This window comes from Coptis chinensis, chromosome 2 (genome assembly GCF_015680905.1).
Source record: "Coptis chinensis isolate HL-2020 chromosome 2, ASM1568090v1, whole genome shotgun sequence".
In the NCBI taxonomy this organism is placed as follows: domain Eukaryota; kingdom Viridiplantae; phylum Streptophyta; class Magnoliopsida; order Ranunculales; family Ranunculaceae; genus Coptis; species Coptis chinensis.
In genome coordinates this window covers 70,802,403-70,830,363 of record NC_141457.1, presented here as the reverse complement: position 1 = coordinate 70,830,363, position 27,961 = coordinate 70,802,403, and the positions used below count along the sequence as shown (strand labels likewise).

The following is a 27,961-nucleotide window of genomic DNA, read 5'->3' as shown; positions in this document are numbered from 1 at the left end:
TTCTATATTTGGTGGATATATGTCGGAAATATCAATGTCGGTGTACCAAAATACCGATATATATCAGCGATATATCAGATATATCGACGATATTTTAGTCCATGGTCCAAACTATTTAAAATATCATAAATATCAAATATATTGAAAATATAATATCGGATTTATATTTTAAAATGATAAAAAAACCAACCGATATATATTGATTATATCCGCAATATAAAGTTTCATATCGGAAAAAAATAATTCAATATTCGGTGAATATATATCAGAAATATCGATATCGGTGTACCAATTTACCAAAATATATCGGCGATATTTTGGGCCTTACTTTGAAAAGATTCACACTTGTCAAAATTAGTTGCTCATTTTTAACCAATTATTTTGTAGAATCTAATAACTAAAAAAATTAGAATTGAATCCATCTATTATTATTCAAATCAAGTAAAACAGCCGACCCAAAGCTAAAAACCACTGGTAATTTTTAAATTAATGTAGGGTAAATCATTGATTACAAGATGTGACTACACTGCCTATTTGTTTCATTGGAATTATCAGCCCCGAACAATTTTACTTGATTTATACAAACACACAACAAACAAAAAACTGTTCCATCACCACTACGCTGCTAGTTTCTCTTTCCTGAGTCAGCTGAGGTCGAACCATCCACGGGATCCTTCACAGATGTTAGCCGCCTTTTAGAGACGAATACCTTACTGTTGTATGCATAAAACATGTCAAAGTAGATGCTCTGGCGAGTCCCTGTCCCCCCTGAAATATTGTGCGCACTAACAATTATTATTATCCGAAGACAGTGAGGTAAAGCAAAACTAAAATGTCAAGCAAAAGTAAGAGTGGATTCTAAATCAGCAGAGAAAAGTTCTTGTTAGCATCATAGTGAGAAAACAATTTCCACCAATGGTTTTGCAGATCAAGCTAGATTTCAACATGAGGTTCTAATGAATCTGGATTTAAGCCTATAGCAAATATCTCCTTCTAAAAATAACTGCCCACGGTCATGTCAATCACTGACAAAGAATGTTCCTTCTAAAGATGTGATAAGTTGAGGGATTAAGGAAGACTTCAGCCTTCCAACACAACAATTACGAACCACTTCAGCTAATCCTTAGTCCACAGCAAAACACCTAATCCTCAATACATTCATTTGCTTGTCAAAGGCCACAAAACAGTTATCTTGCATATTGGCCATAGACTACTTTGATTTCTTCATATCTTGTCAAAATGAGTCTAATTGTCTCAACAAGATTAGTATATATATAATGGCGTCAGCATGGCTCAGTTTTCCTTTATTCCTACTTCTGTACAATTTTAGTCAGCTTGCTCTAAAAGATGGCTGTCTATGCAGAAACATGTTTTGTTTTCATGATTTGATTGGTAAAAGTGTAGATAATTAATATACATAATCAAAGAAAATGAACAAGATTGATATGTAATATGAGATGACCTACATTACAGGTGCAAGAGCAAAAGGAGAAAGAACTTATATATTTTTTGATCGGTAAAATTCAATTCACTAATATGATAGCATTATAGTATTACAAGTAATAGACAACGTAGTAAGAAGCTATCCAATGCCATGAAGATCCCCTCTACCCAGTTAGAAGCCCTTTTATAGTACAAGGGTATCTCAATTTCAAATAAGCCTTGGCAAGTCACCCCTTAAAAACAAGGGTATCCCAATCATGTAACTCCTCTCTGATCTCTTCCACTACCTTGTGTATGTTTTTTTTCTAATTGCTTGAATACCCCAACGTTCCTAACCTTCCACAAGCTCCCAACAATAGCTGTAGACTCTAGGAATGAGCTCCGCGATCCATGATGCCTTGCTAGAAAGCAGTAGAAATATGAGTTTACTACTAACCGCTTCCTTGATGTTAGAAGGGGTCCTCCAAAGTTTAAGGAATGATGAGAAGAAAATTTCCCTAATATCCTTTGAAATCGTACAAGTAAGAAGGAGATGATCCACTCTCTCCTCACTTACTATGCAAAGTGGGCAAACATTGTAGAGATCTATACCTCTTCTACTCAAAACTTAATCTAATGCAGAAACAAGTTACACTGGGAAAAACTTAATCTAGTTTGTTTCATATTTGAAATCTCAACAAACAAGGCAAAATGCTCCGCAAACATATCGTTATTGACACACATAACTACGTAAGGATGATTCCTAACAGTTCCCCTTTGACTTCCTATTTATGTTGTGGTTTTGAACATTAACGGGCTCTTGCCTTTTCTTTCTCCGTAAGTGAATACAATGAAATACATATTGAAAAATTTATGAAAGAAACAAAATACTATGAGCTGATTAGAGAAAACTTGAAATTACCTTTTCATAGATCACCAGGATCACCAAAAACAACAGCACTTTCAACAATGGATGCAGGTCCAATTAGAGAAATCTGCAAATAGAAACTAGTATTAAGAATACACAGTACAGCCAAAAAGAGTAACAACTATACTGCTCTGCGGTGTGGAGGAGCGAAGAAGAGTTTAATGAGGTTGCTCATTGACAGAGAACAAACAAGGACCAATGGAGAAGAAAAGTGAAAGAGGATGTTGATCAATCAATGTCTGCAATTCAAGACAGACACTCAAACAACTACCAGGACACATTTTTTTTTACCCCCTCCCCATCCCAAGAACTCGCTTCGCTATTAGGTTCGCATAAACGTCTTTGACAAACAGTTTAAATGAACAAACCTTACCTGCCCCAGACATAATCAGTTATATACAATGCTACTTCCACCCTCAGTCTGCTTGGTTTTCTTGTGAATCCACTGAGTTCGAACCATACGTGAGATCCTTTTCGGAGATGCTATCCATCTTTACATCCTGTGATACCGATACATGTACATTTCCAGATGGCACTTTGTTAGTTTCAACCTGAGAAGCCTCCGTTGAAACAGACAAGTCGGCTCTAGAAAGATTCAGTAGTCCTGCAGTTTTAAAATCCTCACTGGCACCGGCAAGAACTTGCAGACGGACTTCTGTATCCGATTGCCTTTCCACTTGCGGACACACTGAGGTAGAACCATCCGTGGGAATCATTTCTATCTTAACACCTTGTGAGACCGATATATTTACATCTCCAGATGGCGCTTTGTTAGTTTTAGCACAATCAACCTGGGAAGTGTCCATTGGAACAAACAAGTCTGCATTAGAAAGATTTGGTACTCCTGCAGATTTAGAATCCTCACTGGCATCAGCAAGAACTTGTGCAGGGATTTCCGTTTCTGATGGCCTTTCCTCTTGCTGATCCACAGACATAGAACCATCAATGGGAACCTTGTCAGAGATACTATCCATCTTTACATCCTCCAGTACCGACATATTTACATTTCCAGATGGCACTTTGTTAGTTTCAACCTGAGAAATCTCCGTTGAAACAGACAAGTCGGCATTAGAAAGATTCAGTAGTCCTGCAGTTTTAAAATCCTCACTGGCACCGGCAAGAACTTGCAAAGGGACTTCTGTATCTGGTCGTCTATCCTCTTGCAGACCCACTGAGGTAGAGCCATCCGTGGGAACCTTTTCCATTTTCCCATCTTGTGACACCGATATATTTACATCTCCAGATGGCACTTTGTTAGTTTCAACACAATCAACCTGGGAAGTGCGCATTGGAACAAACAAGTTTGCATTAGAAAGATTTGGTACTCCTGCAGATTTAGAATCCTCACTGGCATCAGCAAGAACACCCTGTGACATTTCCGAATCTGATGGCCTTTCCTCTTCACCGTGACCCCTGCCATGGCTAGGACATGTGCCTCCAGAAGAATCCAGGAGTTGAACCAACAGATATGGCTTTGACGAGCAATGCTCAGAAGCATCAGAGGGAGCGGGCACTGGTGCACAAGAGTCCAAAGCAATGGAGGTAACAGCATCCACTATAGCAGTCTCTTTATCACTCTTGACGCAGCAATCTGATGAGCTACCAGCTGATTCTGAGTGTTGAACTTTAATGGAATCTGAAGAGCAAGATTCCAAAATAACAGAGGGAGCAGCATCTAATAGGGTAACCTCCTTATCACTCCTAGCACACTTTTCAGAACTCTGGCTGTCCAGGACATATGCTGGTTCAGTGGGTGTCTTACTATGAATATCTGCATTACCATCTGCCTTGTCATGATAGGTAGGACCATCTTGATCACACAAAATTCTATCCATAGTAACAGTACCCTGTACAACATGTTCCACGGCTGCATGAACATGCAACTGGCCACCATCAATACCCTCTTTCCCAGGGTTTGTGCAAGACTTTTGAACGATATCTTCACTCTGGTTATATGTGGGCCCAAGCTTATGCTCATCCAACTTGTCTCCACTAGAAACTTCAGCTTTTTTCGGATTCCCCAAATGACAAGTACTAGGAGAATCAGTGATCTGCTGCCTTGGAATGTGCCCAGACCCAGATAGTGGAGAAGCACTAGAAAGACATTGTGACGCATTCTCACCAAGTGTAGATGGAGCTACGGCATCATCAGCAACATGAGCACTAGAGGAAGGAACATGCTCAACCGATACGGGAGTATGAGCATAGTTCATATCAGAAACATAAGAACGAGGTAGATCACTTTGATGTCGCACAGTAGTTCTTCCATGACTACTCAAGGCACATGACTTGCCTAGATCCCCTGTGTCAGGAAATCTAATACAATCAGCAACTTTGGGGTTACTGGATGCATCAGGGATTTGCTCATCCGGTTGAGAAACCTGGCTACACGCAAAGACAGATGGCGCAGATTGTAGGTTCAGTAGTTCACTATGAAGAGCTGCAGTAGCAACGTGATTGGCAGAATCATGTAGTTCTTCTATATTCTCAGGACATACAGAAGTGACAGTAGTATCAAGAGACTTGAAAAAACTTTCTGTTTTAGGTTCATTAACATTAACATCTTTATTCACAACAGATTGCAAGCTCCTGCTTTCTGGTAAGCATCTCTGTGACAGAACTACCTCCATTGCCAGAGAAACATCATTTAATTCTACAGTTTGTCCAGAAGGCAAAGCAGGATCAACCACTTGAGCACTGACTTCATTGATCATAATACATGGTGCACTGATATCAGAAGCTTCCACACGCTGAGAGTTTCCCTCAACAAAATTTGAGGAACTCTGATGCTTAGTTGTCAGAACAGGTTCCTGCTGGCTATATCCAGAAGTATCAGAATGCAGAAATGAGTTAGGCTCATGCGATGTTGTATCAGGATTGAAGGGAAGCATTGGCTGTTTCTGAGCAGTAGTTTCTTCTGTATCTTTACCCAACTCCTCATTGTCACACTCTTCCATGGGCTTGCTCGAATCATTCATTACAGAAGCAACACCACTCAAGTCATCAGTTTGAGTTGGTCCTGAAGATAAGGGATCTGCTGGAGCATGAGAAACAACTTCAAATGGCAACCTTTCCTCCTCATCATGAAGGGATACTTGAACTTCACTGGATACTGTATCCACAGAACTTTTTTCAATCGAAGTGGCACCATTCCTTTCCATCTTTGTTAGACACAATTGTTGCTCACTTTTGAAAGAATTATTTAGTTCCTCAGTCCGATCAGGGTCGCTACGACAACCTTGACCAGAAGTAATATTTACTGGTTTCTTAGAATCTGTCTCTGGCTTCTCTACATTGAAGATGCATTCTGCAGTGCTACCTTTATCCAAGTCGAGCGACCCCTCCATGGAAACATGAGCAACTGTCCCTGCAGACTCAACCACATTAGAGCACACAATAGAAACAGTATGTTTATTATAAATAGCCACTGTACCTTTCTTTTTATAACTACGCTTGACAGCAGCAGGTGCCTTGCTCTTATCTTTCTCTCCAGAGGATCGTATTTGACGCAAAGAACCACGAACTGATGTCTTTTGATTCTTCGAGCCTTGTGCCCTCATAACTGGTGGACTGCTCATATGCATAGAGTCTTGCCGGTTAGCAACATCCGCAGGTTTATCTAAAGGTAGATCCACAATGCTGTTTCTCCTCGTAGTACTCTGAGCTTCTACCTTAGAGACGTCACAACCAGGTTCATCTTTACCGACAATTTGGACAGAAACAGGTTCTTGTTTTCCACCTCGCTTTTGTTTCTTTACTGACATAACATCTGTGGAACCCATTCTAAGTGTTCTCCTCTCCATCAAATCGTGTGATAATGCAGACATCATGGATGCAGTGGATTGGTCGATCTTGTGCTCTTTCCCACCACCCATCACACTGGGCTTCCCATCTTCATTCCTTTTCGATTCAGCAGAGCCTAACCGGTCTGTTGTGGCTGTTGGAGAAATTTCACATGGAGATGATTTTAGATCAGAAACTGGAACCCCTCTTCCTTTTTCTTTTTTTTCCAGAACAGGGACCACGTTACTATGATTTTCAAGGGAAAATGGTGGGATGGGTGCCCGAACTGGGACCAATTCAACAACCTTTTGCAAACCCGTGACTGGATCAACCTCATAACTAACAATAGTTGGTGCACTTGCACTTCCAGACGGCCTACTCACGGCCCTTTTCTTGTCTTGGGAAGAAGAAATTGGAGAACTTTCTGTAGGTATGGGTGCTGCACTTGGATGTCTTGAATGTGGTTTGCCTATGGGACCGATAGAAGTAGGTACACCGATTATCTTTTCCTTCTCTTGCAAAATATCAGTAGTGGGGGAGCAAACTGATGTGTGACTTCTTTCTTTTGGAGATTTCGAAACAGAAATGTTTTCAGGACCAGCAGGAGATGACCCAGAAGTCTGTTTCTTAACCCTACGCCGAGGCGCTTCCGATCCACTTTGAGCCTTCCGGCCTTGTCGCTTCACTTGATACCCTTGATTCTGAAGTTGAGAAGGGACAGGAGGACATGTTGTGGATACAGAACCAGGGGCAGTGCCTAAACCAAACTCATGTTGCATGGTTCCACTCGGACCTTTCACTATAACAGAGCCTGGATATGTATTATGGCCAGGGGCAGTTGATGACACCTGAAATGGGGATCTCTGTGATACAGATTTGCTGCCAGTTGAAGAAGGCTCAGGAAGAACCACTGAAGAGGGGGCAGTAGTAGTAGTTGTTACCCTCTTTGGCCTTCCACGCCCTCGTTTGACTGGCTGTTGTAATTCTTTCGCTGCTGGCAATGAGGGATCCCCTGATAGTATAGGTCCTGGAGGTGTAACTGATGGTGGTGGTAAAGGAGAAAGTACAGGTGATGGTGCTGGTGATGATGATGGTTCTGGTGCTGGTGCTGGTGCTGGTGCTGGAAGCAGAGGAGACAGTGATGGTGTTGGAGGTAGAGGCGACGGTGATGGAGGAGGAGGTGCCAATGAAGATGGTTGGGCTGGTCCTGGTGGAGGCATATGCATGTGTGGTGGAAGCGAAGGTAGCTGTTCCATGATACACTCAACCAGTTCAGACTTGCTCGTATCTGGTGTCTCATTCACATCCTTGATTTCTACCTTGGTTGTGAGAGATTCAGGGGAGTCGGCCTGACATAATTTCTCAAATTCTTCTTCAGTCCACTGTTCTTCATAGGAGCGGACCTGAGAAGTAAGGAACCCAAAAGGTAAGCCAGCAATAATACAAAACAAAATATTGGATTAACTTTAAAACCAAAGGAAAGAACCAACCTCTCTAGCCCGTTTACCCCTTCCATAATGTTGAGTATCAAGTCCCCCATGAGATTCATTCTTCCGCTTGGCCCCAACAGTAGAATCTTCATAAAGTTGCATAGCTTTATAAAAGTCTTTCAAATCATCGTCTGTTACAAGACGAGAAGGCATACTTGGTGAACACTGAGCCCCATCCTCTCCTGGCCCATGCACCACCTTCTTCCATTCTTCCTGTGAACAGTTGCAGGAATGATGAAGTACTCAGAGGGAAGACCTAAGAAAAGAAAACGGCAGTATTCATACATATTTACGCATAAAACACAAAAATTCTTACCATCTCTTCTTCACGCCTTTGTCTGTCGACCGACTCAAATACATCAATCTCAGACTCACTGGAAATAAGAACAGAATGTGAGATTGTTTTACATTGCCACAATAACAGAAGATATGTTTATCAGGAAAAAAATAAAAAAATAACAGAAGCTATGAATATATTCTCATACAAGAATAGCTAACATATTGTTCTGTATCGAGAAAAGAATAGATAAATCATCGCACTGCGAATTTGCAACTAAATATCGAGTCATTCTTTTTGCATCTAGTTCCCTTTTTGTTTTCTATTAAGTTTAAGATAATTTTCAGAGTTCCTATGTTGCTGTTCAAATGCTCTTGCAGCTTCCCATGGTTTTTGAATTGTGTGTGTAGTATATTTGAGGTTAAGGCTACAGTGTTGAAATTGATGTCATGATGCGTATGTTAGGTTCTACCACAATAGAAATTTGTTCCTTTCTGGATTGTTGGTCCCTCTACCCCAAAAGTTGTTTTTGATCCTTGATGTTTTTCAGGACGCAACTTAAACTTAAGTCGGTCTGTTTATCAACTTAACTCTTTCTGTACCACAACAAGGTCTATTTGATTTGTAAGTAACCAGATAAATGGTGCTAGCTTTTTATCTGCAAAAGAAATCATATTTTAAACATGTCATGCCAGTTTTGCTGAACACACTGTGGCTGTTACAGTCGACAGAATTAAATTTGTCTAGTAAAATCTATGATGAGGACTAATTATAGAAAAAAGTAAATTTTAAACATTCGAAACTAGTAAGGGTGGGTCTGTCATCTGTGGACCCAAACACTTTTTAACTTTAGTAAATAAATTCAACCCTCATCCCATTGGGTTTTTTTTATACTTGGATACTACCTAGGACATACAACAAACAACAATCCCAGTTACCAATGGTGTCTGGAAAACAAAACACGTAACTTCAGAAAGACCTACCTCCGGGCTAAAAGGTAATTGAGAGCATCATCATCCAAAACAGGGGAAGCCTCTTCTTTCTTACACTCCCTCAGAAGGGTCTCCAAATATTCCCTTCGATCTTCAGCACTGAGATAGATTTACAGTAAAATATAATCAGAAGTTGCGGAGGGATACAAAAATAACCTTTATTTTGGCTATTGAGCGTATTACTGGTGGACTCCTGAGAAATAATGAACAGCTATAAACCATAAAGATTGGGAGAAGAAAATGGTCTCGACTCACCTTGTATTGTTGTCAAAAAACCCAGCAGTGATGCTTTGATTAGCAACTCCTAATTTATGCTCAGCCGCGGCTCTTACTTGTTCCTCCACAGTCCGGACCTAATGGCAGAAAACAGTAATTTAATAATGCCAAGGCAGATAAAGCTTATACAGGTTTAGTATACCAAAAACCTACGATGCACTAGATTGTAATACTGCCAAAGAAAGATTTCATAAATATGGCACTTAAGGAGGAAAAATCTTCGAGATAAGCACCAAAAGAGTAAAATTGATAAACACCAAATATTAGGGTTTCAAGGGAAAAACGTATTTCCAAATTGAACACAATCAAACAATCGATAAACAACTCCCTAACCTTGGATGCCTAAACCAAACAGGAATCCACAAAATAAGAAAATAACCTTGCCTACTTATAATATGTAAACTCTCAGAAGCGACGCTGACTTTGGAGCATGTTACCTTTAGCGATTATGGATTATGTGGGGTATTTGGTTAAGAAGGAATCAGAGACACTTTGAAGGCATAACAATGCCTATGGATAAAGTTGTGCAGGCCATCAAAGCACTTTTATGTTTCTGGTCATAGGTGCATAGTGAGACACGAGACATACCTTTTGAGGCATTTGTGTTTAGATGGGACTTGCCTTTATGCTTATGTAATGTAAGATAACTCATCCTATTGTATCTTTCTTTAGATAAATTAATATAATTATGCTTTACCGATCCAAAAAAAATAAATAGCATAACATCTAAAAGACTAAAATAGAACTCTTGTCTAGTAAGGCTGACATCATGATGATGTCAGAAGCTATGCTCCAGCATTACTATCACTGATTAACAATCTTGTAAAATTTGTCTTCTCTTTTTAATTTATACTTCTAAAGTAATAGTGAATGTTGACTCAATAACAAAGAGGCCAGATTGTACAGAAAGAGTTGAATAAGGATCAGAATCAGCAGCATGGTTTGGTCAAGTAGCAAGCAATTCGAAAATCAATACATAACATATAACAAAAGAGCTCTCCAATGGCGGGGTACAATATAATATAAGAAAAGAATCGTGTATGAGTTCCATGGAAGTGGGGAAAGCGATCAGCAACAAGCCAATACAAGGAACAAGCACCCCCTAAAGTCTCTGTTTTCGATCAACAATGCATTTTACTGATTAAAAAAAAAAAAAAAAAAAGATAAAAAGATAAAAAGGAAAGTACATACCTAAGACATCCCAATAGGTTGGCACCCCTCGGTCACTCATTAATTTATTTTTAGGTTAGTATCCTTTACCTTGGGCTTTGCTTATAAAGCATGATGGCACATGATGAGTGGCAGGAGCCAACCTAGTTGGGATGTCTTAGTCTTTCTTTTGATTGGTAAAGATAGATATTTATTATATATATAAACAAATATCACAAAGCAATAGGATGAGATATTCTACATAAAATACAACAGCAACTGCAAAAAAACTAAAACAAAATCAACTAAGTCTCACTGAGCTAACAAAGCTTCTCATCTATACACAGTCTCTGAAAGAGGAGTGTCACGCCATTCCTCCCACATCTTTGACCAAAGGAATATAAATCATTTTATCAAAATAATCACCTCCTCCACTGATGCATCATCGAAGTGCCTCCGATTCCATTCCAACCAAACGCCCCACATGATCGCAAAAGGAGTAATATTCTATATGAGAATGAACCTCAAGACCCAGGACTCCAATATATCCTTCACAGAGAGGGAAACAGCCCAAACCACCCATGATTGTGGAAGGAAATGACACCACACCTCCCAAGAGTAAGAACAATGGATGAGGGTATGGCTAACCAACTCACCATCAAACAAACACCAGGGACAAGTTTACAATGATTTTCTTTATTTTGATAAGGTTGTCTATGGTTAGGATTTTATTTTGTGCAGCACACCACATAAAAAAAGACACTCGGCAAGGAATCTCTGACTTCCAAATCAAAGTGCTAGGGAAATTAGTTAAGAAATTAGCATAGGAAGCCAGGAGTAGAGAGCGAAATAGAAAGATTTTGAGCTGAATTTTTCATCCTTTCCAATATTCCAAAGTCAGTAATCTCTGCTTGGTCTCCCATCTGGGATAGTGTACAAACTCCGTAAAAGGGCTGCAAGACTCACAATACCCCTATCTGCCATGGCATTGTGAATACCAAAGTCCCAACCAAGATGACCACTATCAAACCGCATGAAATCACTAACGGGGTGATTTTCTAGGGACTGAATTGGCAGTCTCAGGAATCCTCCCCGAACCTCCATAACCATTTTCTCATCAACGCCAAATTAAATTGACGCATCCTCCTCAAACCCAAACCCCCGTCTCTCCTGGGCAAACACACTATCTTCCAGTTAACTAAATGGTATCTACAATTTTCGTCTGAGTCATCCCATAAGAAGTTCCTCTCAATCTGCTTAGCCACACTCATGGGCATAAAACGAACACTAGAATAGACATGTAATACACGGGTAAGCTTGAGAGAAATCTTAATCAAAACCACATGCGGCCCTTTTGAAAGATAGCATCCGTGCCACCCTTCCAATTTCAGGCGAAAGTTCACAATCACCGGCTCCCAAATCACCATGGATCTATTTGGAGCTGCCAAAGGGGGGCCAAGATGTCCCGAAGGCAGCATCCCAGCGCCACCCCCACAAGTCTGTCAATCACAACCACCTCAAAGCAGCAAAGGATCCCACGAAGGAACCTGGCTGCAAAAGCCTATAGACCCATTCTATGATTATTTGATTGCGATGTAATTTCTCACTAAACAATAATATTTAACTTCACCGAATTATCAACTATTACAGATGAAGAAACATGCATGTCTTGCACACTGCCCCCTCTTTTTTATTACATTTTCCCTTCTTCCTCTCTACACCCTCTCCATTAATCCACATTTTTCTTCACTACCAACGGTTGCATAAAGTGGAGAAAAGATAAATAAAAAGAAAATTGGAGGACCCCTTGAAAATGTTCTGGCCTAGGAAGCACGGATACCAATATGCGACACGGATACAACACAACACGGATACGCGGACACGGCATTTTTCAAAAATATAGGACACGGATACGTCATGGACATATATATATATATATATAGGACACGGATACGTCATAAAATGACCAATTCAAACACATAATATATATATATAATTGAGCATTTTTCACCAAATTCAAATTAAAATGACAATTCTACTTCATAAAATGACCAATTCAAACACATTAAGCAACAACTTACATGTATAACTTGGATTCACTTCATCTTTCTTCTCTTGCATCTCTTCTTAACTTGGATTTTATTTCACTTGTTTTTTTTTTGTTGAAGTTCCAAAAAAATTTCTTGTATGTGTGAGATTACTGTCCCCCGCGTATCCCCCGCATGTCCCCCCGAGTATCCCCCGCGTGTCGGAAATTAAAAAATTAATTATAAAATCGGATACTCCAAATCGCGTATCCGACACGTATCGGGGCGTATCCGTGTCGGACACGGATACTTCACCCTTAGGGACGTATCGGTGCTTCATAGGTTCTGGCACATCAGTCCACCAAGTCGCATTCTTCAATGTAATAAAAACAATCAACAAGTCACGAAGGGGGTCGGTCTAATAAAGCAAAAATCAGGTTTATGATGGAGGGTATGGAGCGGGGATGTTGCCTATGCAGAGAGTACGAGCACCAGGATGGCGAAGAGGACTGAGAATGATCAGCCAAACTTCAGTTACTCGGTCAACAAAGACAAATGAAGATTAGGTCAATCACTTCTAGAGGTGTCTTGGAAGGAAGAACTAATCATGATCTAGGCAACTATTGTAAACTTTGTTGCGTCAAAGTATGCATGCTTTTGTTTATGTTGGTCTCTGTTTTGGACATTGTCGGGTGTGATTGATCTTGGACCTAGAGTAGTAGTTAGCTTCTTGTTAGCTGTTCTAAGGGGTAGATTAAATGGTACCACATTATTATATCAATAAAATTAATCTTTAACAGCTTCGAAAAAAGAAGTGTAATGGTTTCCAAATGACCCAAAACCACTTCAATGATCAACTGTCTAAAAGCATAAAATATATATACCGTTTCTAATCGGAGAACAAGTACATCCCTCTTTTGACCAATCCTGTGAGCCCTTGCTTGCGCTTGCAGATCAACCTAGAAGAAATTCAAGGAGCCATCAATGATTACATGACATATATCTAAGAGGTATAATCACTGACCATTACGTATAGAAGTTTGCCTGAGGATTCCAATCAGTATCAAATATGATCACAGTATCTGCAGTCTGAAGATTTACTCCGACGCCTCCAGCACGGATGCTACCATCACGTAAAGAAACATTAGTATGGGAGTTACTTACTAAATGCCTTAGCGAAACATTTATTTCTAACTTATTAGACAGTTACCTGAGCAAAAATATAAAAGCAGGAGAATCCGGTCGGTTAAATTCATCAATAAGGGCTCCACGGTCATTTCCTGATGTATGTCCATCCAATCGAAGGTACCCATAACGTTTCCCGCGAAGATATTCTTCCATAACATCGAGCAGCCTAGTCATTGTTGAAAAGAACAGAACCTGTGTGACATAGTTACAGAAAATGCAGATGAATTCACAAAGCACGGATGCAGAAGCTGACTTGAAAAGAAACTATAATTGTAAGATAGCTGAGAAAAAAGAGGCAAATGAAAAGATGAAGCAGGATGCATCCATTCCAACCAAAAAGTGGACTTGCAAAATGAGTTAATGGCTAATTCTTGGTAGATATGATCCTATCATGGATATCATTTTGCAATTTATTCAACTGCTTATAATCATTTAATATGGCAAAACACTTTTGATAAAGGACAACAAAATAAGCTGATTTTTCCTACACAAGATATCCATGGGAGGGAAATCATATCCGCCAAAAAACAGTAAGGTCATTGTGGGTCCACTTTTTGGTATGGGCTGTCCAACTGTCCACTCAGAATGTCATTTAGGGGTGTCAAGGTAGCCTGACCATATGAAATCTGGTTAACAAATAATCACAATAACAATATGATAACGATAATAATCACAATAATTACAACAATAATTTTAATATTAATATTTTTTCAGTAATAATGATAAACTGATAATAGTAATAATAACACCAACAATTTCAAAATCCATTTATAGTGGTTATATTCTAACATCCACATTTCTTTTCAGATACTACAACGATCTGTTAAATCATTCACAAAATACTACAAGTTAAGGTACAAATAACAAAGATGTTTTATTAAGTCAACATACCATTGTCTAAAATTGGCAAATTGCTCAATCCCAGCGTTATAAAATATTGAGAATAATAGTGTGTTAAATTGTGTATAACATAGGAATTCTATTTCCACATACCCTATGATCAGTTGCTTTCAGCTTGGGTAATAACCGATCTAACATTTCGAGCTTCCCACAAAGTCTCACAATTGGTGGCAGATAATGTTTAGGCATAAAATAATCAACCTGCACAAGACCAGATCATGGTGCATATGCAAAGAAGTTTCAATTACAGAAAATCTTATGGTGGGCTGTAATAAATTATAATTAAAAACAAAAAAAAAAAATGATACGTAATCTGGAAAAACAAACAGAAAACGTACCTGGTCATTATGGAGCTGGCTCAGATATGGATGATTGCATATATTGCGCAGTTCCATCACAGAATTGTGGACCGCTCGGCTCTGATATCAAAGTATAATTTGTTAGGTTAAGCTCGTTACAACATCAAAATCCGAAACAAATATGGCCTACAAAATATATGGACGGAAAGTAGAAGCACAACCTTAGAACTTCCAAGAGAACCAAGATTGTCTTCAACCCTCTTCATCAAAACTTTTTGATAAGCAGAAGCTTCACATCTGACGAGTCTTTCAATCTTCTCAGGCAATTCATTTTCCACCTAACCCAAACACCATTAAGGAAAGAATGAAACAAAACGTGGGGGGAAACTTGCATAATGACAGGGTAAATTATGGGAGAAACGACGACAACAAAAGCACTATATACAAAGTACTGTAAAGAGTCTGAACTCTGAACTCTGAACACTAAACAGCAAAATGAAGAGAACCCAACTAAATGTTCTTCGTTTCGCTACCAAAGCAAACAAACAGTTTATTTAAACAATACATAATATTGGTCCATGAAAGAAGGCTAAACCCTGGACTTTATCAGCTCCTCCCTAATTAGCTGTCAGTCACATCGAGTTAAACCGACCATATATCTGTGTAATACTGATCAAGATCCAAATAAATTTGCATTGTTTTCGTATAAGGCGCACTTACTTAATATAAAAGCACAACGCGTGCATATTTCTTTCAGTTTTTTATCCCCTCCCATGTCCAACCTCTAAAATTTAGTCATTCAGATATATGAAGCAAGCCACATTGATTTCAGACCAACATAGGCTTAAAATCTCAAATCTGCAGACAGTTTGATGCAAATATATACAAGATTTCTTATTATTGAATTCAGACTAGCTGGTCAGACTCAAAGGTGAACAACTTCAGAAAGATCTGCAATGTTCTCTCTTCTTTATACAGCTAAGTGAGATAACGCATAAGGATTTTAAATATTGAGAATAATCAACTGACAGCCCAGTCTCTGTACAGTGTCAGCCACTTTCTTTAGTAAACATTTTCCTACTCTGTCCAGTGCCCCCCCTAGAAAATTTCTAGCGGAAAAATGGTACTTATTTTTCCTCGTCAATAACAAAAATTTGCAAAGATAAACCAAAGAAAGAAACAAATGAAACATTGTTGGTAACAACAGTAGCTTTCTCTAGCCAAACATACACACATAAACAACAATAGTAGATACAATCTATATTACATTATTGCTCGGTGTCGGAGGGAAGTTATTTAAAAAATTAAAAACTGTGTGCACATAAAGGGTGGTTGATAAAAGTAGACTTGAGAGATCTAAGGTAGTAAAAATTTGATCAATAAGGAAACCAATTTAAGAAGAATTCTGTTAAGAAACATGCTACACGTCTTAAGCAAACATGCAATCCTTCAATTACGGGTTAAATGCATTCTTAAAAATCTAATTAGTGTTCACATTGATACTTTTCCAATAATATCACTTTTACATTAGTTTCAATTAATCTCAGTTAATTCGTTACTTTAGCTAAGAATGGAAAATCCGAATCACCCTTCTAAACTTGGTTTTATGGGAAGCAAATTTGTTTTTCCAAAATGAATTAGATTTAAACCTTCCTTCAATTCATTATGTATAAAGTTCCTTAATCAGGACAGTTTCTTATATCAATTGAATCCTCCCTAAAATACCATTCCCTTGAAAATTTAACGCTACCTCCCCTACCCTACGTTCAAAAAGAGACAAACATACGCTCCAAAAAGAGAAACATGTGCTCCGAATATGAGTTCAAAGATATAAAAAAGAGAGACAAACATGTTCTCTGGATATAAGTTCAAACACGGCATGAGTGACGTAGTCACGGGTTATAACTAGTAACAGTAACAACACACCTCAACAATTACACAAGTAAGAACTGTGTAATTCAACAATTACTACAAAAGAACAGCTCTAATCAAGAAGCACAGATAAGTACACGAATAAACGGAAAGAAGTATAAGTGACAAAATAACTTGCAGACCTTGTGCTTCAGCCTCCGAAGTACAAAGGGACGAAGAACTTGGTGAAGGCGGTTTATGATCAAAAGATTCTCCTCCTCAGACAGTAAAGCCTGCCGAGAAAAGAAACTCGAAAAATCACACTTGAAAAACTGCTTTTATTTAAAACTTAAAAGTTTAAAGGAAGAACAAAACTTACTTGATCAGGAGAAGTATCAACACCACTCTCAAATGGTTTATTGAACCATTGAGAGAAATCCTCAGACGAGTTGAAAATGTTAGGTAGCAAGAAGTTAAGTAGTGCCCACAACTCCTCAAGATTGTTCTAAGCAACCAAAAAAAAATGTAATATATAAATAAACAGTATAATCATGACATGAATAGACATAGATAGACCAACTACTGAGTATAGCAGGAAATCAAATCAAAACTCAAAGCTGTTTACAGTCAAACACGAACTTCTAACAAGATAGGGCACAAGGTTATGCTTTATGGTCTCCCATCATTTGCGGATAAATTTAAATGCTTTACAGTCTCCCACCATTTGCTCATACCAAAACGTAGACCTACACAATATATAAATGGCTGATTATTTGTGGGTATGATCACACAACATGGATATGATCTCAACAAGAACACCGTTGTTTTCTACATGTATAGCTTTGTCAAAAATTGGGTTTAAGGTGATTTATTTAACAGTCTACAATCATCTGAATTTGCGATACCTTTTTGACAATGCTACATATCAAGATGATCTGATCTTTTGCGGACGTTACATCCATGGTAGGGAGATCAATCTCCACCAAAAATCAGCCACAAACTCAATGTGTAGGGGTGTCAATAACAGGAATAACGGGCTACGAGAAAAGCAATTTACAACTTCATCACTCTCAAAGCTTCTCTAAGTTCTCTAACATCTCCACTTCCTTACAATTCTTTAGGAACTCAAACACTCTAAGCAATCCCAAAAGTTAGTCCAACCGGGAGAAACCAAGTCATACACTATTGCAAACGACCCCAAGCAAGCCACAGAGAATGGTGGAAAAGTGTTATAGAAAGGGGAAACAAACTCGTGTATGGAACTTGATACTTAAAGTGTCCTGTCTTACACCATAAATGAAACAGAACGACAAAGGGGAAGACCTGAGGCTCCAGTTAACCCAAGCTTGAAAAATCTACTATTTCCCCCAAGACAAACATAAAAGAATAAAAGCAATAAATGAAAAGAAAGCAACTGAAAAGAGGATAGGCAGTCACCTGTAGAGGTGTTCCAGTCAAGAGCAATCTGTGAGCACTTTGGTAGTGCTTAAGGTCAGCATTCAGCTTGCACGAAGCATTTTTTATTCGATGGCCCTCATCAATTATAATATAGTGCCAATTAATTTTGCTAAGTTTTGGTCGATCATGTTTGTTCATCAAATACTCGTATGTTGTCAGAAGGACATTAAATTTCTGTTGCACGATTCTTTCCCTGCAGGATCAAATTGCAGCACAAGTCACCTCCACATGACAAACCTAAATGAGACTACAAGTTCCTTACTAATAAAATGACATGTATTTTATTTTGTAGGTATGAAACATGTCATTACTTGAATAGTCTACGACGTTCTTCAGGGGGGCCAGAATATGCAATCGTGATTATACCGGGAGCCCAAAAGTTAAGTTCTGTCACCCAACCTGGTAGAACTGACGACGGAACTACCACCAAAAAGGGACCTCTATCATTTTTTGCTTCCATTAGGTAACAGATTAGAGAAATAACCTGTAAAAGGCAGAATTATCGGTCATTTATCTGAATCACAAGTTACCATTTTTTTCTGAATCACAAGTTACCATTTTTTTCTGAATCACAAGTTACCAATTTTCTCATTTCTCAATGCTCATACCTGAACAGTTTTGCCAAGACCCATTTCATCAGCAAGTATCCCATTCAAATGATTGTTGTAAAGTGACACCAACCAACGCAAACCATTCATTTGGTACCTATATAAGAAAATGAAATATTACGAAAAGAAGAATGTATAATAATAGCAGCATGAGACTCAAGGAAAAGGGCAGTCCACATTAATAACTTGGTCTTCATTACTCTATTTACTATTTAAGTTATTATTGTGAGAGTTACACCTCACACCAAAAGGCTCAAGTCTAATTCTATAGGCCATTGTTACAGAATTGTTTTTGTGTCGCTCCACGAAAAACGATGAGAGGACTATGTATGTTGTTAAGATGTTTAGTATATTCCCATTGGTTGTCTAAAGCCTTGCATAAAATTGTACAAGTTCCTGGGCCTCTCCACTCATTACCTATTGCATTTGAGTTTCATGCTCTAAAAGTTTAAGTATAAGAGCATGCTACTGTATTTTGTCCGAAGGGTCGTTTACTCAAGATCACCCAAGTATGTTGTCCTAGGCTCAAGTACCGTCACACGTGGGGGGGGGGGAGGGGATTGGTTGAGATGTTTAGTATAGTCCCACACGGGACATTTAAAGGATTCCACAAAAGTAAAGACGTTCCTTGGCCTCTCCACTCATCACCAATTGGTTTTGAGTTAGATGCACCTAAAGATTAAGATATTTTACGGAATAATATATTTAAAAAAAAAATAAGTATACAACTTACTCCCTTAATTTTCCACCCAGAAGACCAACCGGCTGCTCTGCTATGCTCTCTTTGATACTGCAAAATAATGTCCCAGATGTAATATTCCAAATAGGCCAGAACTACTACAATGAGTATCAGCTTTACTTATCAAAAGAACCAGAGGATGACAAATAATGACGAACGGGAAAACTGGAAAAGTGTCAATGTTTTGAGACATGGTGTAAATATTACAGGGTCAATCTCGCTCTCTTTTTAACAGTGTAAAATATAACATACAAGTCCAAGAAGGGATGGGGTATAACATCAAACCTATGAGCCATCAGATAGTATTTTTCGTTGCTTTCCAGGTAATGCTGCAAATGAAGAATTACAAATATCAGAAAGGATCGCATAAGGAAACTCTAAGATGACACAAAGAGTAACACATACCTCGGCTTGGTCACTTTCATCTTCATTCTCAACAGAAATTTCATTCCTTTCAATATCTGCAGACCGGTTCTCATCCATTTCCATCTCAAATTGTCTTGCCATGGTCTTTGCCTCCTTTAATTTGGACCCAAGCTTCTGCAGATATTTTTCAGTCTCCTTGAGCAGTTGTTTAACACGATCAGACTTTGCATCCTACATCATGGTGAAATATCAGTACAAGAAGCACAAGGATAATAATACTCAAATTGCACATAAAAAAGTGGAAGCCTGACAACCTGAACCATTCGTAAATATCCCTCCACGTCATTGTTCTTTAATAAATTAATTTTCTCACGCTGTATTCTGTCAATCTTCTCACGATGTATCCGTTCTTTCCTTTTGTGGAACTCTTTGACATATTTGTTGAAACCCTTCCAGCGTTCCTTCTTGATTTTGAACAAGTCCTCCAGCCTCTCCCTAGCAATCAAATTAAGCACAGCCATGAATTTCACCTTCTTCAACACAGTTCCACATAAAAGAATTAATCTATAACAAAACACTAGCATAAAAACAGGGAAACATTTCTCCTCAGACAGTACCAAAGAGAAACCAAAGGACTCTACTTCAAGTTTGCACTGAAAAGGGGATATTTTCACTTGAGCACAACAAAAAGGGTATGAGAAAAGATTTACTAGATTCAAAGTGAAGATGCATACTTGTGAACTTCTACTTCACTGAAAAATTCCTTCTGCCTTTCACGAATTCTTTTCAGCCGCTCCTCTTTCATTTTCACTTCAAACTTTTCGAGTTGTTTCAACCTCCTTCCATGTTTATATTTCTTAGCAGATTTCAAGCGCTCCATGTCAGACGTGATAGGCTTGAAGAAATCATGCAGAAAATCACTGCTCGAAGAAAATAACTACCATACTAAATAAGAAAGGAAATAAGAAAGAACATAACAAAAGACATTAATGTACAACCTTGTTTCAGATCTACATTGCCAACATACAAGTATATACTCAATCAAGTAGATGCCTAAACAAGAGTGCTAACCTTCGCAAACGCCGTTGAAGCTGAAGCAGCTGAAGCTTTTTCAGTTCAATAACACTTTTTGTCTTGGCTGAAGTATTTTCAGATGAACTCACCGTTTCCTGCATAACAAATGTCCAAATAAACGATAAGCTTAGCTTATTACAATAGTGTCAGCATGATTTTCTTCAATGCAAGTTGAAGCGATCATCGCAAAGGCTTTGCACACCAACAATAGTCTATTGCAATCAGGTACTTATATCTGACATAAAACCTAATGGTTCCCGGTGATTTGGTCGCATCGAAGTCCAGATGCACATTAAGCATGTTTGTGAGTGAGCGCGGCGATTGAGTGTATGTTCGTTGTTGTTGTGGGGGGGGGGGGTTGGGAATAATGTTAGAAATGTCAAAAGAGCTAATTAAGCCCCGTACCTAATGGCTACGCAATGACTTAATAGCTGATTTGTCATGGTCATGATCTCCCCCCCACCCAAAGTATATAAATATAACGCTAAGTGGATACCAAGATATAGATATATGAGCATGTGTCCCCAAAAGAGTAAACAGCACACGGTGTATCACAAGCACGAAAACATGTGCTAAAGGTAGACCTGATTGAAACTTGATTTTACAAAGAAGGCACAAAATCAGGCAAGCACAAGTGTGTGCAACTGCTACACAATTATTCATTAAGTGAAAATATTGTATCCCTCTCATATATGGAAAAGTTGCACAAGCCTTTCCCTCGAGTAGTTTTTATACTGGAAAGAGAAAATATGAAAACCTAGCAGGTGACATACCCAACAAGGCAACAAGTACAACTAAAAGAGGGAAAGATATACCACAAAATAGTAAAAAAAACAAAGGCTACTATCAGACCGCAATAAACACCTTCCAGTACATTACGGATCTCCTCCTAGGAATAGTATTTTGGAGCAATCAATATTAGTCGAGGGGATTCCATACTTCAATTTGCCCCACATGCCACAACCAAGTACATTTCACCTTCCATGAACCTAAATAAATTTTGTTGAGAATAAATCAAATGTACAAAGAATGGGTAGCCTAAATTAATTTTATTGAGAATAAATCTAATGTATTTGAAATGGGTAGTCTGAACCACGTGTTGTTGGATTGTCCTTTCTTGTTAATTAGTTGAGCAGCTTTTCAGTTTTCACTAAGAGCCGAGAGTCACATGGGGGTCCTGGTAGGGTGTTGAATTTGTTCACTTGTGCTTTCTGTCCTTAAACTATCTCATATAATAGGCAATATAGCTTACTACGCTTCCTGATCTGGTGGGTATCTGGAATCAGCAGAACTGACGACACTTTGATTGAGTCTCAGCTTCTCAGGCGCCAACGGTGGTTATTTTGTCTATCTGGGCATTGTGCAGATAGGTGGGTTAATTTGTAATTCTTGGACATGGGGTGATGAGATAAGATTTTTCTTGGGCATGCCTGGTTGTATTGTTCTTCTTTTTTTGTATTCATAGGCCTTCTCGACCTACCACCTTATTAATGCAATCTCACTTTCACAAAACAATAATATATAAATATATAAATTAGATGTTTATAAATCATAATACAAACTCTATTAAACCCTAGAATGTTTAAAATCATAAATCAATTGATCAGAACTTTTTACCGAATATAAATAAAGTCTTAATTAACCTATCAGTAAGTATTTCGTTTAAATCATAGGCACCGAAAAGAAAACAAAAAGCAATAAAAAGCAATTCTTTTAAATACAAAAACCAATAAAAAGCAATTTTTTTAAATCTAGCAACAAAGTCATTCATTATCATAGGAGAATGAAAGCTCACTTTTAATTTATTGAAACACACCGCTATCCTTTTCTCTGTCTTCTTCTGTTTAATATCCCAATTTTGTTCCTCCGAAAGTTTCCTTTTCTGATGATCCAAAATCCACTTCTCTGATGTAGTGTACTTAGGAGAAGGTGTCATGTCTGGAGATACAACATAGTTTTCGTCTTCTTCCTTTGTAGTTTTACTCAGCACGGTAACAGGATTTCCATGATTTATTGCATCATCAAGGGTAACTATCTTGCAACCATCCAAAGTGTCTTGCCTTTGAGTATCAGAAACCCTTTGATTGTCGAACACAGAATTTCTACCAGTGACGAAAGGACCAGCATAGCTACTAGAGATCATACGCTCCCCCGAAGAAACATGTGTCGGTAGCACATTTTCGTCCATGGAATGTTTAACGTCTTTTTTTGGAATAGTATCACTACGCTCTTTCAATGAAAACCCAGAATAATATTTATTGGAATGTTCATTTTCTTGTGAAACTGGATGTTCTGACTTCAAACACTTGTTCTCTGTCTCAACCTCAATTAGAGTTTGTGAGAGGGCAGGAGACTTTTCAATTTTACCTGGCAGTTCATGCTGAAACAATGAAGTAGCTAGTGTTTCCTTAGATGCTCCTGCCACACTAGTTACGTCAGGCTTTAGCTTTTCATTTGTGCACAGATGGGAAGTATCATTTTCATTACCCCTCCCATACAAATCATCCTTCTCATGAATCCTATTTATCGACAAGTCAGGATCTAAGATCATAGCGGGAGCTACCTGTGAATCTGCAGTTTCATGGGTTTCAATTTCAAGCTCAGATTTATTTCTTGCAGCTAAAAGTAACTTCCTTTCTTCCATCAGTGCAGACTGGTCAAAGAACTGACCTGATTGACTCATCTTCTTCTTTAAGTTCTCCATTTCTATTGACGATGAATCAGATCTTAAAACCCCAGTTGATGAACCTGAAGGGACTCTTTCAATTTCCAGTGAAGTAAGCAATTTTCCTTTTTGATCATTCACATCCTGAGAAACACTTTCTGCATTCCCACCTGGACTTAGACAAGTAAATCAAAAATCAAAAAATGAAAGAAACAAGGTTTAAGACTTTCTGTTTCTGACAGATATTTCCAAAATTGTTTTCTGACATCCCAAACCCCAAAAAAACAAAAAAAACAAAACCTTCAAATATTTTGAAAGGGGTGGACTGTTTATGCAAACACATATGCAAGTTTCAGAACACTTGGACTAGCTGATCTAATTCCAGTTTCATTCTCACACAAATATTAGAAGAAAAAAGATGCAATTCCTAGAAAAGAGATTCCCAGTGCAAAATAAGCATAAAGAATAACCCCACTTGCCTTCTTTTGGGTAGCTGTCTCCAAGTGCAATTTCAAGATGTAGTTTCCTTGGCACGAAACCATTCCTGTGGTGTAAGTGCAACTATTCAAATCACGGTAATATCAAAGTAATATACAAAGTTCAAGCATCCAAAAAGACTATTACAGAAATGGACCATGCCTGAATGCAAGAAAGACTAGACATTGGGCTCGAAGTTGTTTCAGATGGTGCTCCCTGAAGGGCATACCAGAAGAGACGTGAGGTTGAGACATGGGAAGTTTTCCTGCACTGAAATTCTCCTTACCCTGTTGTCCTTGAGATCCACTGCCCTGTTGCCAGAAAGATACATTTAACAAAAACCAATGCACAACAACTTCACATTCTTATACACACACACACACAAAGAAACTAATAATATAGTATTGACTAAAATCACAAACCATAACCTGCAACAAAAACAATATTTGGAGAATTGGAGGAGCATTTTAAATCTTACAATCAGATGGATCTACCCCTCTTCTTGAAATATATGGCGTATTTTTTTATTTATTATTTTTTGCTAAATATGCTTTGATTAAGCTTTTTCGGTTGAACTTGTGGTTTCCTTTGGCTTCTGTTCTAGAGCCGAGAAACCAACACAACCAATCCAAAATATCGGTTTGGTGTAGGACCTGTTTCTGCTACATGACGGATCAGTTACGGTATCTTTTGAAACAAACCTCAGTTGCATCTCAAAACTGACCCCCAACTGAACCATGCATACCCGTAATAGGATTCACCACAAAATTTTAAAACAACTTAGACCAAAGCAACTATAATTGGTAAAGGTTACATTATGGAATATACTATGACCAAAAGAAAAAGGAAATTCTTATCAGCACAACTTAAAGTATTTTTTACATTTGATTTCTTACGAGGAGAATTCTAATTGCAAGGATCAAGAAACATAAAGACTAAATAATATCCTACATTTAAAAATAGAGTTTCATAAGTGCCTCGCAAGACTATAATGTAATATGGATACACGCAAACAAAATATATAGCTCGCATCAAAGACCAAAACATACCACAAATTTTGTTCACTTGACTTAATGCAAGTCCCCCTTTTCATCTTTCGTAATTCACCAAATCAAAAGTAAAGCCAAAGAAAGAAGAGAATGTATACCTGTGACATCCTATATGCATTGCTTGCTTTGTGTACAAAGCCTCCATCCTGTTCCAAGATCTTTCCAGCAGATAACATGGCAGATGCTTCTTCCCCTCGATTAGCTGAGCTCAATTGGACTTCCATACCTTTTCCAGAAACATATGATTCATCATCTTTCATAAATAAAGATTCCTAGTTTCGAAGATTAACTGCTACCTCATTAAATAAGCTTCCATACCTCTCTCCATATGCATCTTTAAAGTGTCATGAATATCAAATGAAGAAGCGCTAGATTGCCCTGGAGACGATAAACTTGTAGCTACCATACCATATGAACTAAATTTTCCTGGAATTCCTCCATGGACCTTCCCTAGACCGGCCGAACCAGTAACACTACCTTGCAAGATATTACTATTCATGGTCACAGGGGATAAACCAGGACCCCCAAGTTCAGCCTCACTATTAAGAGCTTCCTCTCTAAGTGTCTGTGCTGAATATGCAACCCTCTGTTGCCAATATTTGCCGGCTTTATTAATTGCTGTTCCTTCAGAAGAGTGCCCTGAAAACCCCAAAGCCCTGTCTTCGTATATTTTATTTTTTGTCTCATTCCCAACAGATGGAGCTGTAAGCCGAGGAGAACTTTCCGTCATTGGACCACTAGTACTGCTAGGGGCAAACCTGGAAAATTGAGATTCTGATGGTAGACTCATTTTATACTGATCCACAACTGCCCTAGGATTGACAATATCATGTCCAAATGGAAAAAGACTCCCTTTCTGTTGTCCAATAGTACTATGAGCAGGCACTTCACCATCGTCAATCGAGTTCATAATCTGTGTTCTATCCATTGGTCTTCCCAGTATACTTTGATTTTCATGCTTTGCACCAAATGTTGATCCCATTCCACTCGATAACGATGAAAGACTCTCCAAGTTACTAGGATTCTGAACAGGATTTACATGAATTGGGTCACCACCTTTACTAGTAGAATGACCCCGATTCGTCATTTTCCCTTTCCTTTGATTAACTCCAGTACTTACAGCATCTGATTGGTTGAGTTTTTCAGTATTCAAATCTGCAGCCGATGTTGAATCTTCCTTCTTTCTCTTTGCACTGCCTTTTCTAGTTTCTCTATAAGGTCCCCGTTTATCCTGTTTCCCAGAATCACGCCGCTCCTGCGAATTTGCTGACCTGGAGTCCAGACTGGATGGACTCTCATGCTCAAATATACCACTACTTCTTTGAGAAACAGAACCTTGCAAGAAATCGTGTCCGCTATTTACCCTACCTGGCCCGACTGGTGGTCTGTTGGGATTTATAATGTCATGCTTGATCGTGTCAGTCTCGTATGAACCAGGTTTAGCGTCGGTGAATACTCCACCACTCTGGACAGATCCCTCAAAAACGTCTTCATTGGTCCTGTTACTAGATACAGCATGCCAAGGACCGAGCGGTGTACCTCTGAAAGGCATGTTGCTGGCACCACCCTGTGTCGGATTGTCAGGAACATTGTCCATTGACCTTGCACTACTATGATCCCCCATTTGAGGACCACCGGGCAAAGGAAGCCGAGTTGACTTCAGAACTTCAATATCAAGCCCATTCTGATTGATAACAGTCTCCATCGCCCTGCCATATATAGCGATGAGATTGTGGAAAAGTTTCCAAAATCATGTTGTGAAACAACCTTATAAAAATTGCACTAGAATTAAAAAAAAAAAGTAGCCACATTCTCAACAACACCATGTAAATGGTGACAGAGTCAGTAGATTAAATTTAATCAGACAAATTCAAAAGTTACATGCCAAAAGAAACCAAGTCACATATGTTCTCTTTTTCATTAATTAACTCTTCAATAGTAACTAACTCCCCTATATATAAATATTAATGATAAACTATTTGGCACATTATTTTCATCTTTAGAAGGCTGAATACTTAATTCTGGCTTAAATATTAATAATCAAAACAATTGAACAAACCAAAAATAAAAATAAAAATCACCTAGATATGACTTGATACGGTAACGTCTGTTCCTTCCCACTCATTTGCATGTGTTGACATATCTGGTTCAAAACAATCAAGGTAATAAGTAACTAACAACATTAAATAATTAACCAAAACTCAGTAAAAAAAAACAAATCTAACACAAACCACGTAAAGCTTTGTTGCCAATTTTGCTGGCTCGTCAGTTGAATCCTGTATAAGTTTTTCTAAAAACTTTGCTGCCTCCAATTCAACATGTTGTGAAGAAGAATCCATCTCATTAGCGATATTATTGAGAAATGAAAGCAAGCCCTAACAACTTTCGTGAGTTGTGATCATGTGAAATTGAAATGATTTGTAGAAACAGTTAAAGAGTAGTAAGGTTCTGCGGAGAGGAGAGGCGAAGAAAAAAAGGAGGAGAGAGAGAGAGGTGAGGAGAGTTGGAGTTAGTTAAGTTAAGTTGTTTCTGGGTGTATAAAATCGAATGTACTTACGACCAACACGTGCATGGCATTAGCGTTGGTACTAGAAACGCGAACGTTATTTCCATCTCGAATCTTGAGTATGGTCAGTGCCGGCTTGTCATTAAGGCGAGTTAGGCAGCCACCTAAGGCCTCCCATTTGGAAGGGCCCCAAAATTCCTATACTAGCCATACACTTTCACTAAACCCTATTTTAAATTGGGTGATATATTAGTGTACCAAGAATAAAAATGGCATTTGATCTAACTAACTAAACCCATTCTCTCTATGCACTATATTTCGGGAAGAGTTAATTATGCAATGTACACAATCTAGTAGTTCATTATCCAATGCCAATCCCAAAACTTATCATGAATCTTGACTCCTTTTCTTAATATCTGGTGAGACTGAGACTGCCC

General features: G+C 38.4%; 1 protein-coding gene across 2 annotated transcripts; it reads right to left on the bottom strand.

The window, feature by feature from the left end:
• Positions 1-458: 458 nt before the first annotated feature.
• On the bottom strand, positions 459-27,641 carry LOC147517533 (uncharacterized). Of its 2 annotated transcripts, XM_086589699.1 has the most exons (33): positions 27,250-27,641; positions 27,100-27,161; positions 25,337-26,727; positions 25,117-25,244; positions 24,132-24,280; positions 23,972-24,036; positions 23,498-23,662; positions 22,623-23,398; positions 20,825-20,922; positions 20,488-20,673; positions 20,068-20,248; positions 19,793-19,984; positions 19,673-19,716; positions 19,382-19,438; positions 18,649-18,745; positions 18,352-18,524; positions 18,020-18,233; positions 16,962-17,087; positions 16,786-16,875; positions 14,953-15,069; positions 14,771-14,851; positions 14,526-14,633; positions 13,555-13,724; positions 13,389-13,467; positions 13,229-13,303; positions 9,148-9,245; positions 8,884-8,991; positions 7,940-7,997; positions 7,624-7,836; positions 5,784-7,536; positions 2,724-5,717; positions 2,345-2,417; positions 459-768 (listed from the first exon to the last, which is right to left on the bottom strand). In XM_086589699.1, the coding sequence occupies exons 1-31, from the start codon at positions 27,355-27,357 to the stop codon at positions 2,767-2,769; spliced, it is 10,113 nt and encodes a 3,370-aa protein (XP_086445825.1). In that variant the 5' UTR covers positions 27,358-27,641; the 3' UTR covers positions 459-768; positions 2,345-2,417; positions 2,724-2,766. The 2 variants fall into 2 exon arrangements, with proteins under 2 accessions (XP_086445825.1, XP_086445824.1); XM_086589698.1 differs by having other exon boundaries at positions 22,623-23,662.
• Between the last annotated feature and the right edge of the window lie 320 nt (positions 27,642-27,961).

What these genes read in the sequence shown, in the direction of transcription:
- LOC147517533 (XM_086589698.1), bottom strand. Translation starts at nt 27,357, where the DNA reads ATGGATTCTTCTTCACAACATGTTGAATTGGAGGCAGCAAAGTTTTTA. An exon ending in TGGCAACAAAGCTTTACGTG is followed by an intron (nt 27,162 to 27,249) that starts GTTTGTGTTAGA and finishes GTTTTGAACCAG; the next exon opens with ATATGTCAACACATGCAAAT. An exon ending in AGACAGCTACCCAAAAGAAG is followed by an intron (nt 23,663 to 23,971) that starts GCAAGTGGGGTT and finishes GTCTAAGTCCAG; the next exon opens with GTGGGAATGCAGAAAGTGTT.